The sequence below is a fragment of the Schistocerca serialis genome, chromosome 1 (assembly GCF_023864345.2).
Source record: "Schistocerca serialis cubense isolate TAMUIC-IGC-003099 chromosome 1, iqSchSeri2.2, whole genome shotgun sequence".
In the NCBI taxonomy this organism is placed as follows: Eukaryota; Metazoa; Arthropoda; class Insecta; order Orthoptera; family Acrididae; genus Schistocerca; species Schistocerca serialis.
The window spans coordinates 1254765986-1254784948 of NC_064638.1; the positions used below are offsets into that span (position 1 = coordinate 1254765986).

The 18963-nt window shown below is 43.2% G+C and overlaps 1 protein-coding gene across 1 annotated transcript in view; it reads left to right on the forward strand.

Moving 5' to 3' along the window:
* Positions 1-18963, forward strand: part of LOC126456748 (Down syndrome cell adhesion molecule-like protein Dscam2) — a 660038-nt gene that overhangs the window by 393517 nt on the left and 247558 nt on the right. The window contains exons 12-13 of the mRNA XM_050092498.1: positions 16750-16888; positions 17252-17371. Coding sequence (XP_049948455.1) covers positions 16750-16888; positions 17252-17371 — 259 coding nt within the window. The remainder of the gene's footprint in view (positions 1-16749; positions 16889-17251; positions 17372-18963) is intronic.

Consider the following 18963-nt stretch of genomic DNA (forward strand, 5'->3'; position numbering starts at 1 on the left):
TTTCCAATTGGGTCTACCCACAGTGGCCTCAAAGTTGTGACGCTGTAATTGCATGGCTGCGGAAACCAGAGGATATCTGTGTGAGCAAATGGTTCAAATGGCTCTAAGCACTATTGGACTTAACATCTGAGGTCATCAGTCCCCTAGACATAGAACTACTTAAACCTAACTAACCTAAGGACATCACACACATCCATGCCCAAGGCAAGATTCGAACCTGCGACTGTAGCAGCAGTGCGGATCCGGACTGAAGTGTCTAGAACCGCTCGGTCACAGCGGCCAGCTTGTGAGCAAATGATTAATAATTTGCACTTATAATTAAATGCATTGTATCATAAGAGACACGATCACAAATGTTTACTAAATATTTTGAAGACGTTTTTTCTTGTACTCGTTCCGCCGTATTACAATAGCCTTAATTTAAGTTCATATTTCTTGCTACAAATATGTACGGCGTTTGTAGACGACCACCTGCACATGCGCCTTCAAAAATCTATGTTACTTCCGTATATATATCTGAAGAGGTTGTTAGGAACTAAGCGTGACTCGGAAGAATGGAAGTCTAAACACTCCTGGATTTAATTTTTTAAGGAAACCTGAAATCCTGTATGCACCCATGAGTTGTGAGCAATGGAAGACAAACAAGAAATCATTTCCCCTATCACCCCCCCACCACGCAAAGTGCCCAGCTACGCCCCTTAGCAGGGCTGACACTCTCAGATGGGGGTGTAGAAATGAAGTAAAAAGTTTATTTATTGTAATTGCCTTTTATTTAGAACACAAATACATGCAATTTTTTGCGGCAGAAATGGTTGGTGCAGCACATTTTTCGGAAGATCTCATCTGTTTCAGCAAGCCTTTTTCCTCTTTTGCTTGTTTATGAAACTCCGTACAAGCCATTAGTTAAGATTCGTTCCACAGCCCGTAGCAGCAGTCGATTTCTTTCACCAGTCCACTGGGCCGACATCAGCGGAAATACTATTTCCACAGTGGCTTTGTGTGCGGGAATAGAAAACAAATACTCACATAATTTTAGGAGATGGTATTTGCGTTCAGGATCTTCGGTACCTTAAGAAAGTAAATCTACCTTCCTTCCACGGGGTGTTTAGACTTCCATTCTTCCGAGTCATGCTTAGTTTCTAAAAAGCTCTTCAGATACATATATTCTTGAAAATTACTATCACATGAAATCTTCACACTATTTTTAGACAGGTATATTATAGTTTTTTTTTCTCAATCAGCATCCAATTTTGAGTTTCAGATAGCGTCATCCAATCAAATACTTGATATTTATTAAAAGATATCGCCCATTTCTCTAAATAAGCAAATGCTGTAGTATGGGAAGCCATTGTCTCTTCCTTCAATTTCAAAATCAAATGCATTAGTCCCTGGTTAGGGCTCTTATTCTTTAATTTGTTCACATTAATCTTGGTTTGCATGCCAATAAAACTGGCAGTCTGCCTTTCATTCACATATCTTTGAGTGTCAATTATTATATTTCTTATTTCAATTATCGAGACTTTATTCTTCTCTACACATTTTTATTATACACTGATATGGTCACTGAAAAAATCTGAAATTATTTAAGACTTCCTGTCTTCCATGTCTAAAAATTATTTTAATCGAATCCAAAGTTTAAGAATTTTCTCAACTGCCGGGCATTAACGACAGCCATCTAGTTTTTCAGTGAAATATAAGAAGCTGATGATTGACATCAACGTATAACCAGAATGTTGTGTACATAGTTCCGCGTAGTCAGAGCGTACACAACTTTCCCACTAGAGCGCGCCCCGCTAAGCACAACAGCGCAGGCACAGTGCTCGTCCATCTCCGCACTACGAGATGGCGCTGCCTTAGAGACAGACCAAATTCTGCTTCCGCCAATCCACGTATTAATATGTTACGCAGCCAATGAGATTCCTGCTAACGTAGAACCTTTTCTCCTCGCGGATCACACTCACGCAGTGATACCTGAACGCGCGAGGTATTAAACGAGTATACAGACCTCCGATTAGTCAGTCTGCACCACGCTGTACCAGTCTGCAATTGTCTGTACCAGTCTATAGTCAAGTTTCAGTCTGCGCCTAATAAGATTACCATATTCCTGTACATAGCCATGAAGATAAATGTATAGACACTTTGTCAAGTATCAGAGATATGTGAGAATAAGATTAACGTACCAAGACCAAAGAAACTTCAGATTGTCAATTGTAAATAGCATCCAGAATCAAGTTAAGTAAGGTTTATGCTTGTTATTATTTTAATAAATGTGTGTGAAAATTAATCAAGTTCTGTTTAAAATTGGTCACCGTCAATCTGCTACTCTAAGCGTGCAAGTGACATTTCTATCGTCTGACCTAACGGCAGAAGATAAACACGCCACAATAAGACCACGAGACATATTGCTGACACTCGCCTACTTCGTTAGAGCGACAAGTCAAATAATCTGATGGTGTGTGTGTAGCGAAGGTCTTACAGTACGCACACCACACAGAACACTTTCAGCTTCTCTGCCCTTACCGTCTATATTTAAAAATAGTTAAATATTTTCATGATGATGATTTCAATGCAGACGGTTAAAACCCCAGCAGCGCTTGATTAGTATTGTGGAGAAAATGGGCAGGGCATCCAATTCCTTCTCCATTTCTTTCTAATGCTTCTTTTATTTGGTGAAACATATTCCCCTGGCCGCATCGATGAAACACTCCGAAGTTGGTATTGGTACTGTCTCCACAAAAAGCGATTACTTTAGCTAATGGAATTTGCAATTGTCTTAAAGTGTCTAGATAAAGTTTTGCAACTGACTAAGATGTTTCGTTATTCAGCTATCAAACTTCAATAGCTTCTATTGGATTCTGTCGGTTTCAGTAAGGTATTTAACAACTAAGGGAAACATCGTTTCAGCCTTGAGGTTCGATGTGTCGGTGCGTAAAATGAAACGTCTTGCAATTGTTTTATGCATTCGGACACGAGTGTGGTGCGGGAATATTTTTATCAGTCGCTATAGCTTTGGTCCTGGCTGCAGACTGCTTTTCGGCGACTTCGAAGTCAGGATACATCGCAGCATTCAGTTTTACGACACAGTCAAGAGAATTGAAGGATTGATGATGCCCAACAACTTTAGAAGCTGTTTGTTACTTCTGCACCAGCAACGAGCTATTTTTCCTGGGTATCTTTTTTAATCATCGATGCACAAATAGGCTTTCAAATGGTTCAAATGGCTCTGAGCACTATGGGACTCAACTGCTGAGGTCATTAGTCCCCTAGAACTTAGAACTAGTTAAACCTGACTAACCTAAGGACATCACACACAACCATGCCCGAGGCAGGATTCGAACCTGCGACCGTAGCGGTCTCGCGGTTCCAGACTGCAGCGCCAGAACCGCGCGGCCACTTCGGCCGGCTAAATAGGCTTTCATGTCGATGCTACCGTGAATCTATTTGTACGATTCTTCGTAGAAATGTGATGCGTCACATCTGCCTTACCACCGTAAGTTACTGAGAACAGGTGAAACAGCTACAAATCTCACACAACGCTTTCTGCTGCGTACGTCCATTCTCGACAAAAGGTCACTCGTCTGTGTAATCGTCCGAAAAGTGACACTTTCTCTTTCCATCCTTAGGCATTTTGGTAGGCTATGATAAATTTATTAGACGTTAACAGTTGACAGTAAGACTTTGGACAACGAAGTACGTTTCAGTATACACTTCACTTCCTATATACCCGCAGTAAACACTTCAAACATTACTAACTTGCACTCTTTCGTATTATGTTTAGAAAGAATCGTCTTACCATATCGCTATTCTAATGGGACTACGCGGTTCTTCCGCGTAGCACCGCATAAATGGTTCCAGTCCCATATTGCTGGAGAACCCTCGTGTTTTGTCGAATGATGGCGCTAAATCTGAAGGTGCTTCCATGCCGATACAGGATACGCAACACGCAACGCCATCTGTGAGACGACCTTGCTAACATAAACTTTTTAACATAAATAAAACTAACTGAGGCTGCATTTACATGTTGCACGTTACTTCAGTACTTGAGCCAAGTTCGTAAAAGTATTTTGCAAAATCTGGACAAAATTGAGTCTTGTCGGGATGTCGGGACAAGAATGTCCATAACGGCGACGGTCCCGATTTATGTTACCCCTGAGGTAATCAGCAAATTTTTCGCTCATCTACTGTAACTCCTCCAGTATACTTTCGAGTTGACTAAGGAGTCAGGTACAGCCACAACAACTCCAAATGGTAAGTTTTCAATCGTCCCGGTTTTGGGTATGCATTAGTTATCCTTCTTCTGAAACTGTTAGATGTTAAGACCTGGTACAAGTGGAAATATATATTCAAAATCTTACCATTCGCAACTGTTGACTATACCTGATTCCTTCGTCGGGTAATATTACTGTGTAGCTCTGTAGCTGAGTGGACAGTGCGGCTGACTGCCACGCAGGGCCCGGGTTCGATTCTCGTCCGAGTGGGAGATTTTCTCCGCCCGGTTACTGGAGGTTGTGATATCAGCATCATCATATCATCATCGACACACAAGTCGCCTATGTGGCGTCAACTAAAAAGACTTGCACTAGGCGGCCGAACTACCCTAGATTGGATGTCCCAGCCAGTGATTCCACACGATCATTCATTCATTGTGTAGCTGCTGAAAATAATCAGCCCTGTTTACGATATTAAAAATATGGGGAATAAGAGTTCAGCGCGCGCCGGTCTGACGACAATTAGATTTCAAGCGGTGTACTCACAAAAGTCGAGTGTTGGCGCGCTCCATTTTGACAACAGCTAGATTTTATTTTGTTCACAGCAGTCGAATGTTGGCACTGACTAAAATAAACGTTATGACAGCATGAGCCAACGACGGTGTTCTCTACAGACAGTATTTCACAGAATGACTGTCATCACCTTCACGAGTGCAGAAACCAATTTTTAATCAACGAAAAGAGAGAATACTGTGTGACTGTCTAATTGAGTCCAGTCCACTTTATCCTTGTGGAAATAAGATTCACTTGTCGTGAGTAGTCTTATAACGTCCATGTCGCTTGACAGGTTCATATGAAGGGTGCAGAAACGGAAGGGACTCATTAGCAATTTGATCATTCCGAGTCACTATCAAAATCGAGTCACGGATCAGTGTATTTTTATGCAAGATCAGCCAGTTGTATCGTTAAAAGGTCATGTTACCTTATTCAAAAGGTTACATAAATTTATTCCAGTGCCTCTAATATCAAAGTTTCATAATATCAAAGAGTCTATGGGCCTCTTCATTTTCAATACACGTCATGTGCCAAAGGCTATATAAAAAAAGTTGCAAATTTCTTCTGCAATCGGGAATTTTATTCATTTTAATTGTAAAGCAAACTTAAGTACAAAAATAAAAGTGTCAATTAATGTGGCTTGTGAGGTATTTTTTGGCTACCTTGTCTATATTTGTATCGCTTGGACTGCATGCAATCCTCATTGAGTCTTTTAAACGACTGGGCAACTGATTACGAGATTTATTTTTCAAGCTGTTTATTTTTTAAAACGAAGCTTTACAAAGATAATGGTTGGTTTGTGGGATTGAAGGGACCAGACTGCTATGGTCATCGGTCCCTTTTTCCAAAATTTCAAATACCCACCATGGGCGTACCCAGCGAGGGGCAGGGGGGAAGGGGGACAGCTGCCCCCCCCCACCTCACCCCTAGAAGATGTTCGCAGTTTTTCACTAGTTTACTGTTTTATTTAATAAGAAATGCTGCATGTTTTCTCTGATTGTACAAGTGCATTCTTGCATTTAAAATGTTTATTAAAAGCAGTTTTTCACTGGTTTACTGTTTTATTTAATAATAAGTGCTGTATGTTGTCTCGAGTCCTTGTTTCCTGAGACTAGTATGACCTGCCCCCCCCCCCCCCCCCCCCTCGTTCAGATCTTGGGTAGGCCCTTGACACCCACACAGAATAAAAACGAACAATAGAAAAGACGGCGGACGACACAGAACGTGAAATACTTAGGCAGAGACCAGACAAACTTTACAAATATAAGCTGTAAGAAATAGTGCTAAAAAAAACTGTGTTTTTATAGTTACTAGGCGTCGTGCATATCGAAAATCCAGTGTACTCCTGCTTTTCAAGATGTTCTAGAAATTGAGGTTTAAGCTGTGTTTCGTGTTAAAGTTCGATTACTTCGTTTATGAAATCAGTTTTATGAAACCCAAATTGTAGGATTATCCCTGGCTGCAGAAGTTTCGCTGGGAGCCCTTACACATCTTCCGCATATTTGGTCCCCTGAAGAAAGATATTCGTGTCCGACGATTTACTTTCGAAAAAGAAATGCACGCCTGGGTACAATCACGTTTGTTTTTTTCATTTTTTCAAAATATGTTAACAGTTATAGCGATTGCTTATGAAATAATAAACAGTTTACTTACTCCATTCTCATATGTATCGTTTGTCGTTTCCATTTGATTGCCCCTTAAAGATTCCAAAAGCTTAAGCTTATTTATTTCAGCAAATATTTCTTTACTCTCTGAGAAACGTTGACGCGAAGTTTGAGAAACAGTCATCATGTATTATTTTATTCAATCAGCTTCAGTGAAAGGTTTCATATTTTGTCCTGCAACATTAAATGCTTCGTACGATGCTTTCGTGACAGCCTCATGTTGCCCAAGCCGGCCGGAGTGGCCGAGCGGTTCTAGGCGCTACAGTCTGGAACCGCGCGACGGCTACGGTCGCAGGTTCGAATCCTGCCTCGGGCATGGATGTGTGTGATGTCCTTAGGTTAGTGAGGTTTAAGTAGTTCTAAGTTCTAGGGGACTGATGACCTCAGAAGTTAAGTCCCATAGTGCTCAGAGCCATTTGAACCATGTTGCCCAACTGCGACTGACGATGAGCAATTTTTTCCTGTCTTTCACTTGACGCTAAAGGAAAAACTACTGTAAATGAACCATACTTATTTTTATAGTGGCGAAATATATTTGCGGCACATTAAGTTGTACCTTCTTTGTGTCCATTCATAAAACCAAATTCTTAATTGTATTTTTCTTGGAAACTTCTATTTTCTTCTATTCTCGTCCTGGTAGTAACTATTTTTGACAGTATAACAGACCTTAATTATACCTACTATTTAAGGTAATCGCAACATGGACGAGTACAAATACACATACAACGCAAAGAACGGCCACGAGTACGGAGAATTAGTTCGCGATTGACGACAAAGCTGAGGGGGAGGCAGCACGGGCGTACGGAAGGTGCGCCCCCATTCTTGGCGTTTTCTTCGTGATCTACTCCTAGGACATCTGGCGGACAGTGTGAGCAGCAATCTGCGGCTGTTTGCTGATGATGCTGTGATGTCCGGGAAACTGTCGTCGTTGATTGACTGTGGGAGGATCCAAATGACTCAGACAACGTTTATAGTTGGGTAACGAGTGACAGCTTCCTATTAACGTAGAAAAGTGTAAGTTAATGCACATGAGCAGAGAAAACAACCCCGTAATGTTTGAATACAGCATCAGTAGTGTGCCAGGGTGGTGAACAAAATGAGTCATCATTTTCTTTTTGAATGAGCATTTTAAGGGCAACGCAATAGCAAGAAGTTGTGGAACAAAATTATTGCGGAGCATGTTCATATAACGTTCACTGTTCACAGTTTCTCCGTTTCTTCAAAGAAAAAAGTCCAATAAGTCCGTGACTGGAAATTGTCATCCACACTGTAATCCTCGGAGCATGATGTTGTCGCTCATGAAGCAATTACGCCGAAATTTTGGTTGTTAACTACACAGTTCAAATGAAAATGTGCCTTGACTGAAAAATCAAACATTGTTGAGTGTTTGTTCATTATCTTCCACCCAGCGGGCAAACAGTAGTCTCTGCCGCTTGTGTTCTGCACTGAGCTTCTAATCATAGGTCATCCGGGGGGATCACTTTCAAGAATCCGTTGAACGGAGCGTCTGGATATGCCTAGTTGCACTGCTGCCTTTCTGTATGGTTTGTCGGGGCTTCTCTGTAGCGCAACTCGGACCGCTTCAACATTCTTCCGGCAAACAAACAGACTTCGGAAGAGCCGCTTCGCTTCCAAATCCTTCCCCTATAAATTTATTATACAGCCTATGAATGCTTCTGTTGCAAAAGGCCCATGGCGTGTTAAACTGCTGTCGAAACGGCCTCTGAGACGCAACGGGACTTTTCGTTTGGTAAAAAAGTAAAACAGCTGCCGATCGCTGCTGCGCTGTTAGTTGTCCACTGTCGGCCATGTTGTTAACATTAGTCTCGTAGCGACCGTATCGTGAATTCCGCGTCATTTCGTCACTCATTTCTTTCTCCAACCTCTAGTTCAAATGGTTCAAATGGCTCTAAGCACTATGGGACTTAACATCGGAGGTCATCAGTCCCCTAGACTTAGAACTACTAAACCTTACTAACGTAAGACAATCACATACATCGATGCCCGAGGCAGGATTCGAACCTGTGACCGTAGCAGCAGCACGGTTCCGGACTGAAGCGCCAAGCTCTAGTGCTACTACTGTTGAGATGATCAACGGGATATTGGTGCGACTCAAACTATGTACAAAACAAATGGTGACACATTTCGTGCGCAACCCTGTACCTAGGCGTAATATTGCAAAGTTATGTGAAATGGAACGAACAGATAAGCATGGTCGACTTTGGTTTATTGGAAAAATTTTAGAAAAGTGTGGCTCATACGTTAAGGAGAGCACGTATGCAGAACTGTACTGCTAACCGTTCTTGTGTGCTGCTCGAGTGTTTGGGATCCTCGCCAAGTTGAAGGATAACATCGAAGCAGTTCAGAAGCGATATGCTACGCGTGTTAACAGTAGGTTCGATCAACGCGAGAATATTACGGAGAAGTTTCGTGAATTTAACTGGGAATCCCTGAGGGAAGACGACGTTCTTCTAGCGAGACAGTATTCACAAAATTGAGAGAAGCGGCATTAGAAGTTGACTGCAGAGCGATTCTACTGCCGCCAACATACATTTCGCCTAAGAACCATCAAGACAAGGTAAGAGAAATCAGGGTTCGTAGGAAGGCATGCAGACTCATTTTTCCCTGACTCTGTTTACGAGTGGAACATGAAGGGAAATGACTAGCAGTGTACAAGGTACTCTCCGCCATACATCATACACTGGCTTGCGCGGTACGTATGTAGATGTAGTTGTAACGTCTGAGAGGTTAACGCGCTTTTATGGTAAGAATTCGAACTCGGGTCCTGTCAGAGACTGTACTTCAGTAAAGTTAAGATCTCTCCAGTCTTACGAAATATCGGAAAAGATGCCTTGCAAGCTATTTAGTTCTTCGTAAAAACGGTAATAGGTTTTGAGTAACAATAACGTAATGGGTAAAACTGGGATTCGTACTTCAAGATTCGGATAAGATATTTTAGGTGAACAGTTAACGAAAGAAACGAAATATGCAAGAATAAAGGAACGTAACAGTTCGCATACATCTGAACACTGTTTTAGGTACATTTAAAAAATTGCAAAAGTGCGCTTCGTTGTTGGTGAATAAATATTAAATTCAATAAAACCACAAAAAACTAAGATAAAAGGTGAAAGGCTGAATTTAAATTGGGTGGTGAGGTAACGATCAGTAGTGGACAGAACTCAGCAGAAAACAGTGATGTGCCCTTACTTCCCACGGTGATACAGCCCTGTTACAAGAGGAAAATATAAAAAGGCTAGGGGCCCCTTTTTTTCGTGCACCCTTCATATGTGATAGGCTATGTAACGAAAATCCAGGTGTGATGTTTAATCTCGATCTTTGTTTTCTATAATTACAAAGTAAATTTAAGTATAAAATAATTTTAATTAATGTGCCTTGTGAACTACTTTTTTGATTATCTAGTCCATATTTGACACCAATTCGACTGTATGGAATCTCATTGCATCTTGTAAAGTGGAATCTATTAGTATAATGTGAGACAGCGTTATCTTTATAGTACGGTTAAAGTTACATTACGTCTGACAGCCGACGAAAGGGGTCGCGTTGTTTTGCCACTCGTCGCGGCGCACCGACAACTGCAACACAGCATATGAGTAAATGGCAACTGGGCAGCTCTTCGCTCGAGTCTAGACTGCAATGTATGACAGGTCCACTCAGATACCACGCAACACGTGCGCTTAAATATCAAGTGCAAAGTAATTTTAATCACAAAATGTGTGTGAAATCTTATGGGACTTAACTGCTAAGGTCAGCAGTCCCTAAGCTTACACACTACTTAACCTAAATTATCCTATGGACAAACACACACACCCATGCCCGAGGTATGACTCGAACCGCCGCCGGGACCAGCCGCACAGTCCATGACTGCAGCGCCCGAGACCGCTCGGCTAATCCTCCGCGGCTTTTAATCACACTGCAGTTACAATAAACAGCTACGACACGTTGGGCAAACCTCCCTTTCCGTGCTAAGTCATTCACGCGGCTGTAAGTACACCGAGGAAATCGGATGTAAAACCTCAGCCTCATACAGGGTGTTTCAAAAATGACCGGTATATTTGAAACGGCAATAAAAACTAAACGAGCAGCGATAGAAATACACCGTTTGCTGCAATATGCTTGGGACAACAGTACATTTTCAGGCGGACAAACTTTCGAAATTACAGTAGTTACAATTTTCAACAACAGATGGCGCTGCAAGTGATGTGAAAGATATAGAAGACAATGCAGTCTGTGGGTGCGCCATTCTGTACGTCGTCTTTCTGCTGTAAGCGTGTGCTGTTCACAACGTGCAAGTGTGCTGTAGACAACGTGGTTTATTCCTTAGAACAGAGGATTTTTCTGGTGTTGGAATTCCACCACCTAGAACACAGTGTTGTTGCAACAAGACGAAGTTTTCAACAGAGGTTTAATGTAACCAAAGGACCGAAGAGCGATACAATAAAGGATCTGTTTGAAAAATTTCAACGGACTGGGAACGTGACGGATGAACGTGCTGGAAAGGTAGGGCGACCGCGTACGGCATCCACAGAGGGCAACACGCAGCTAGTGCAGCAGGTGATCCAACAGCGGCCTCGGGTTTCCGTTCGCCGTGTTGCAGCTGCGGTCCAAATGACGCCAACGTCCACGTATCGTCTCATGCGCCAGAGTTTACACCTCTATCCATACAAAATTCAAACGCGGCAACCCCTCAGCGCCACTACCATTGCTGCACGAGAGACATTCGCTAACGATATAGTGTACAGGATTGATGACGGCGATATGCATGTGGGCAGCATTTGGTTTACTGACGAAGCTTATTTTTACCTGGATGGCTTCGTCAATAAACAGAACTGGCGCATATGGGGAACCAAAAAGCCCCATGTTGCAGTCCCATCGTCCCTGCATCCTCAAAAAGTACTGGTCTGGGCCGCCATTTCTTCCAAAGGAATCATTGGCCCATTTTTCAGATCCGAAACGATTACTGCATCTCGCTATCTGGACATTCTTCGTGAATTTGTGGCGGTACAAACTGCCTTAGACGACACTGTGAACACCTCGTGGTTTATGCAAGATGGTGCCGGCCACATCGCACGGCCGACGTCTTTAATTTCCTGAATGAATATTTCGATGATCGTGTGATTGCTTTGGGCTATCCGAAACATACAGGAGGCGGCGTGGATTGGCCTCCCTATTCGCCAGACATGAACCCCTGTGACTTCTTTCTGTGGGGACACTTGAAAGACCAGGTGTACCGCCAGAATCCAGAAACAATTGAACAGCTGAAGCAGTACATCTCATCTGCATGTGAAGCCATTCCGCCAGACACGTTGTCAAAGGTTTCGGGTAATTTCATTCAGAGACTACGCCATATTATTGCTACGCATGGTGGATATGTGGAAAATATCGTACTATAGTGTTTCCCAGACCGCAGCGCCATCTGTTGTTGACAATTGTAACTACTGTAATTTCGAAAGTTTGTCTGCCTGAAAATGTACTGTTGTCCCAAGCATATTGCAACAAACGGTGTATTTCTATCGCTGCTCGTTTAGTTTGTATTGCCGTTTCAAATATACCGGTCATTTTTGAAACACCCTGTAGGTATTTATTTCCATAATCTGAAGAGCGCTTACAAACTTCCGCTTCTGTAATTATTGTCCACTTTTGTTATTGATAGTATATTCCAAGACAAAAAACGACGCACCACGAAAGAATTATCCGAATGGGATGGAAATCGGTAGATGTGATGTACATGTACAGACCAACAAATGACTATAATTTAAGAAAAATTGGATGATTTATTCAAGAGAGAGAGAGCTTCATAAATCGAGCATGTCAATACCGTGTTGCTCCACGTATAGCCATTATGCAAGCAATTATTCGGCCTGGCGTTGGTTGATAGAGTTGTTGTATGTCATCCTGAGGGATATCGTGGCAAAGTGTCCAATTGGAGCATTAGATTGTCAAAAGTTCGAGCTGGTTGGAGGGCCTTGCGCATAATGCTCCAGATGCACTCAATTGTGGATAGGTCTGGCGACCATGCTGGCCAAGACAGCATTTGGTAAGTACGAAGACAAGCAGTAGAAACTCTCGCCGTATGGAGGTTTTATCTTGTTGAAATACAAGACCAGTATGGCCTGCCATGAAGGGCAATAAATGGGGCCTAGAAAATTGTCGACGACCACTGTGCTGTAATGGTAGCGCGGGTGACAACCGAAGAGGCCCTGCGACGAAAAGAAATGACACTCCAGAGCATCACTCCTGGCTGTTGGGCCATATTGCGGGCAACAGTCAGGCTGATATCCCACAATTGTACGGGCCATCTCCAGACACGTCTTCTTTGGTCATCGGAGCTCAGTTCGAAGCGAGACTCATCACTGAAGACAGTTCTAGTCCAGTCAACCAGATTTCAGGTCGAGGACGTTTTTGAAGACGCCACAGACAGTGGTGGGATGACAACCTGACTGTCGCCCACCGTGCACCTCGACACCAGGAGTGTTGGTATGCCGCGCGGGATTAGCCGAGCGGTCTCGGGCGCTGCAGTCGTGGACTGTGCGGCTGATCCCGGCGGAGGTTCGATTCCTCCCTCGAGCATGGGTGTGTGTGTTTGTCTTTAGGATAATTTAGGTTAAGTAGTGTGTAAGCTTAGGGACTGATGACCTTGGCAGTTAAGTCCCATAAGATTTCACACGTTTTTTTTGTTTTTTTTTTTTTTAGTGTTGGTATGGGGCAGCATTTCCTTTGATAGTAAGATCCCTTCGGTTGTCATCTGCGACATCCTCACAGGCCAGCGGTTCGTCGACGATATTGTACGCCCCGTTTTGTTGCCCACCCGCACACGTTGAGAGTTTCTACTGCTTGTTTTCGTGTTTTTCAAACCCTACCTTGGCCAACGAAGTCATCAGATCTCTCCCCAATAGAAATCGTTCGGAGCATTATGGGCAGGGCCTTCCAACCATATACCGATTTTGACGATCTAACGTGCCAGCTGGACAGAATTTAGCACGATATCCCTCAGGAGGACATCGAAACACTATCAGTCATTACCAAACCGAATAACTGCTTGCAAAGGCCCCGAGGTGGACCATTCCATTATTGACTTGGGCAATTTGTGAATCTCTTTCTCTTTAATAAATCATCCATTTTTTCTGAACCATTTGTTCGTCTGTACATGTACATCACATCTATCGATTTCCGCCCCATTGGAAAAAAGTCCTTCGTGAGTGTCGCTTTTTTTGCCTTAGAATGTATTATCCTGCAGTGGGCATGCGGAAAGTTGGTCGATGGGCCTAATAAACGGGGTGTTCAAAAAGTCTCTCCGCAGTGCCGTATGATTGTTAGCCGCGCGTGCCGTATGCCGCAGTGAATATACCGAAATCAAACTCAGTGAAATACAAGTTATTAATTTATTGACTATTCATTTTTACTTACAAATTCTCACATTAAATGTTGAAACTGTCCCCCCTGTTGTTGAATACAAAATTCAGTTCGTCTAATCACGTTTCCACACACAAGCCGTAACATTTCTTCTGTAACAGAAGAAGTGAAAGTGGATATTGCAGTTTTCGATTCATCGATGTTTTTGGTCGGTTTTTATAGACAGTTGCTTTCGCTGCACCCCAGAAGAAACAGTCAGGTGGTGTTAGGTCAGGCGACCGTGAAGGCCAAAGTCTCTGTAATATTATGCGATCACCAAAAACATTAGCAAGCAGTGACATTGAAACGTGAGCTGTATGCGCAGTTGCACCATCTTGTTGAAAATAACCGGCTAACAATCATACGGCACTGCGGAGAGACTTTTTGAATGTTGAGACAGTCCACTTCAAGGGAATTAACCCAAGCAGGCGAACAATCATACGGCACTCGCGGCTAACAATCATACGGCATTGCAGAGAGACTTTTTGAACACCTCGTACTAATCGCCACATGTCGACACCATTCGGAACGCATTGTGTTGTCTGTGGTCTGTTTCCAGTTCTGCCAACCTCAGCGACCTAACAGATGTGACACACTCTAGTTACGTGGTGAGGTGTTGTTGAGTTTGCTATGTGTGCGAAAGAAAAATGGTTCAAATGGCTCTGAGCACTATGGGACTCAACTGCTGAGGTCATTAGTCCCCTAGAACTTAGAACTAGTTAAACCTAACTAACCTAAGGACATCACAAACATCCATGCCCGAGGCAGGATTCGAACCTGCGACCGTAGAGGTCTTGCGGTTCCAGACTGCAGCGCCTTTAACCGCACGGCCACTTCGGCCGGCTGTGTGCGAAAGACTGATTAATAATACACTATTGGCCATTAAAATTGCTACACCCAGAAGAAATATAGATGATAAACGGGTATTCATTGTACAAATATATTTTACTAGAACTGGCATGTGATTACATTTTCACGCAATTTGGGTGCATAGATCCTGAGAAATCAGTACCCAGAACAACCACCTCTGGCAGTAATAACGGCCTTGATAAGTCTGGGCATTGAGTCAAACAGAGCTTGGATGGCTTGTACAGGTACAGCTGCCCATGCAGCTTCGACACTATACCACAGTTCATCAAGAGTAGTGACTGACGTATTGTAACGAGCCAGTTGCTCGGCCACCATTGACCAGACGTTTTCAGTTGGTGAGAGATCTGGAGAATGTGCTGGCCAGGGCAGCAGTTGAACATTTTCTGTATCCAGCACGGACCGTACAGGACCTGCAACATGCTGTCGTGCATTAACCTGCTGAAATGTAGGGTTTCTCGGGGATCGAATGAAGGGAAGAGCCACGGGTCGTAACACATCTGAAATGTGAGGTCCACTGTTTAAACTGCCGTCAATGCGAACAAGAGGTGACGGAGACGTGTAACCAATGGCACCCCACACCATCACGCCAGGTGATACGCCAGTATGGCGATGACGAATATACGCTTCCAATGTGCGTTCACCGGGATGTCGCCAAACACGGGTGCGACCATCATGATGTTGTAAACAGAACCTGGATTCATCCGAAAAAATGGCGTTTTGCCATTCGTGCACCCGCGTTCGTCGTTGAGTGCTCCATCGCAGGCGCTCCTGTCTGTGATGCAGCGTCATGGGCAACCGCAGTCAAGGTCTCCGAGCTGATAATGCATGCTGCTGCAAATGTCGTGGAACTGTTCGTGCTGATGGTTGTTGTCTTGCAAACGTCCCCATCTGTTGACTCAGGGATCGAGACGTAGCTGCACGATCCGTTACAGCCATGCGGATAAGATGACTGTCATCTCGACTGCTAGTGATACGAGGCCGTTGGGATCCGGCACGGCGTTCCATATTACTCTCCTGAACCCACCGATTACATATTCTGCTAACAGTCATTGGATCTCGACCAATGCGAGCAGCAATGTCGCGATACGATAAACCGCAATCGCGATAGGCTACAATCTGACCTTTATCAAAGTCGGAAACGTGATGGTACGCATTTCTCCTCCTTACACGAGGCATCACAACAACGTTTCACCGGGCAACTGCTGTTTGTGTATGAGAAATCGGTTGGAAACTTTCATCATGTCAGCACGTTGTAGGTGTCGCCACCGGCACCAACCTTGTGTGAATGCTCTGAAAAGCTAATCATTTGCATATCACAGCATCTTCTTCCTGTCGGTTAAATTTCGCGTCTGTAGCACGTCATGTTCGTAGTGTAGCAATTTTAATGGCCAGTAGTGTAGTATATGAAGTTACATGTTATTGCACTACTGAATCTGAGACACCATCACAATAGTTTGATAAACTGTTAAAATCCCAGTTTTCTTCTATTGACTGCGTTGTTTTACAATAGCTGTAATTAACTTTGTGTTCCTCGCTATAAATAAGTATCGCATATGAAATGACCGTCTCCGTAATGCGCATTCATGATTGCATGTTGAACGCGTCAAAATTTACGCCATAGCAGCTGATCCGTACGAGCCGCGTACGCGAGTGTGTTGTCCTACCCCTCTGTACCTGAGTTAAGCGGTCGAATTCACAAACGGCATTTAAAATTAAACATACGTTAAAATTTTAGTGTCTCTGTAAGTATTTTTGTTTGTTACTGGACAGGAAAATTACCCTCTTAAGAAGCTCTTAACGTTAGTGGTCGTTTCTAAGTTCGCCTGTTGGTTGCTAGGTGCATATCATTACACACGTAAAATGAGGCTGAAAAGCGCGGGTCTTTTGAATACTTGGTTCGGGCCGCGGTTGGACGACCACCGTGCTACAAGCGATCAACTCGAATGTAACAATAAATGCAACTAAGGACAGGGGTCACAGTAAGTCTGTGTGTTTTTTTGTAATGCATTTCAAATGTAAACATTGCTCTTTGTTTTTCTCAGGTTATTGAAAAAGAAGGAGGTGACTTCTTCAGCCTGCTAGTGTTTAACAAGGTCACTTCACAACACAGCGGCGTGTACACCTGTCTAGCTTCCAACACGGCTGCTACAGTCAACCAGTCAGCACATCTCCAGGTTAACGGTACGACGTTCCTCATGCCTTCCAGGCAGACTACTGTTAGCTGTTAATGTCAGTAAATGCAGACGTAATTTTTTTTTTAAAAAAAAAGCAACTAGTTATAAAAATCTGTACATTAGGCCTCAGTTCTCCTGAATCCGTGGATAAAAATATGTGTCTTCGTTTACAGTTTATTTGGCTATTTTCAACTGCACTGTGAAATATGCTCACAACACAAAATTTGCACCATAAGCGTAAAATATTTCACTTTAAAAAATTACATAAAAACCAAGGAGAAATGTTGTTCTTTCTGTTTCAATTCATCCTCTATATTACTACAGCTAGAAAAACAATAACTTCTAGTAACGCTTCTGTCTTCTCTTTTAGTTGCACCACAGTGGTTAAAAGAACCTCAGGATACATCTACGCTGGAGGGTAATTCCCTATCCGTTCACTGCCAGGCACACGGATTTCCTCAGCCAACTATCTCCTGGTTCCGTGGCATAGGTGAGCAAATGTTGTAACACACCTATAGCGACACAAAAAAGGAAGATCGCTCACGCAAGTAAGAAATTAAGTCACAAAGCAGACGATATCATTTTTCAATACAACTTCTGCAAATTGCCTGTGAGTTATTGAATAATAGCAGGATTTTCATCATATCTGTGGTACATACTAATGAGATAAGCAGTTTTTTATGTTAGTAAAGTCTTGTCCTGTCAGAATAGGCCTAAGATTTGGCAAACGAACACTTTTCTTGGAAACCGAACGAGAAACATAGTGATATGAAAAACGTTGTCAAATAAAAAGTCTAATTTGTTCGGAATGAAAAGTTATTTTTTTTAACTACAATAATTGTTGTGGTGGACCTGCATTGACATAGAAATATTTTTACAGCAACGAAACACATAAAAGCATTTGGCGGCGTGACTCTGGTGTCAGGTTCTACATATACTTCTGAAATTTCCAGCAGGTCGTCTAGACTCGTTGTAACAGTGAGGTTGCCTCAAAATGGGTTGCCCAGAAAGTAATGCACCGCATTTTTTTTTTTTTTTCCCCTCAGCCGAAAACAATGCTACGAATGCGAATCGTTACGTATGTACAGGGCTATTACAAATGATTGAAGCGATTTCATAAATTCGCTGTAGCTCCATTTATTGACATATGGTCACGACACACTACAGATACGTAGAAAAACTCATAAAGTTTTGTTCGGCTGAAGTCGCACTTCAGGTTTCTGCCGCCAGAGCGCTCGAGAGCGCAGTGAGACAAAATGGCGACAGGAGCCGAGAAAGCGTATGTCGTGCTTGAAATGCACTCACATCAGTCAGTCATAACAGGACGAAGTTCAACAAAGATCCACCAACTGCTAACTCCATTCGGCGATGGTATGCGCAGTTTAAAGCTGCTGGATGCCTCTGTAAGGGGAAATCAACGGGTCGGCCTGCAGTGAGCGAAGAAACGGTTGAACGCGTGCGGGCAAGTTCACGCGTAGCCCGCGGAAGTCGACGAATAAAGCAAGCATGGAGCTAAACGTAGCACAGCCGACGGTTTGGAAAATCTTACGGAAAAGGCTAAAGCAGAAGCCTTACCGTTTACAATTACTACAAGCCCTGACACCCGATGACAAACTCAGATGCTTTGAATTTTCGGCGCGGTTGCAACAGCTCATGGAAGAGGATGTGTTCAGTGAGAAACTTGTTTTCAGTGATGAAGCAACATTTTTTCTTAATGGTGAAGTGAACAGACACAATGTGCGAATCTGGGCGGTAGAGAATCCTCACGCATTCGTGCAGCAAATTCGCAATTCACCAAAAGTTAACGTGTTTTGTGCAATCTCACGGTTTAAAGTTATGGCCCCTTTTTCTTCTGCGAAACAAAAACGTTACAGGACACGTGTATCTGGACATGCTGGAAAATTAGCTCATGCCACAACTGGAGACCGACAGCGCCGACTTCATCTTTCAACAGGATGGTGCTCCACCGCACTTCCATCATAATGTTCGGCATTTCTTGAACAGGAGATTGGAAAACCGATGGATCGGTCGTGGTGGAGATCATGATCAGCAATTCATGTCATGGCCTCCACGCTCTCCCGA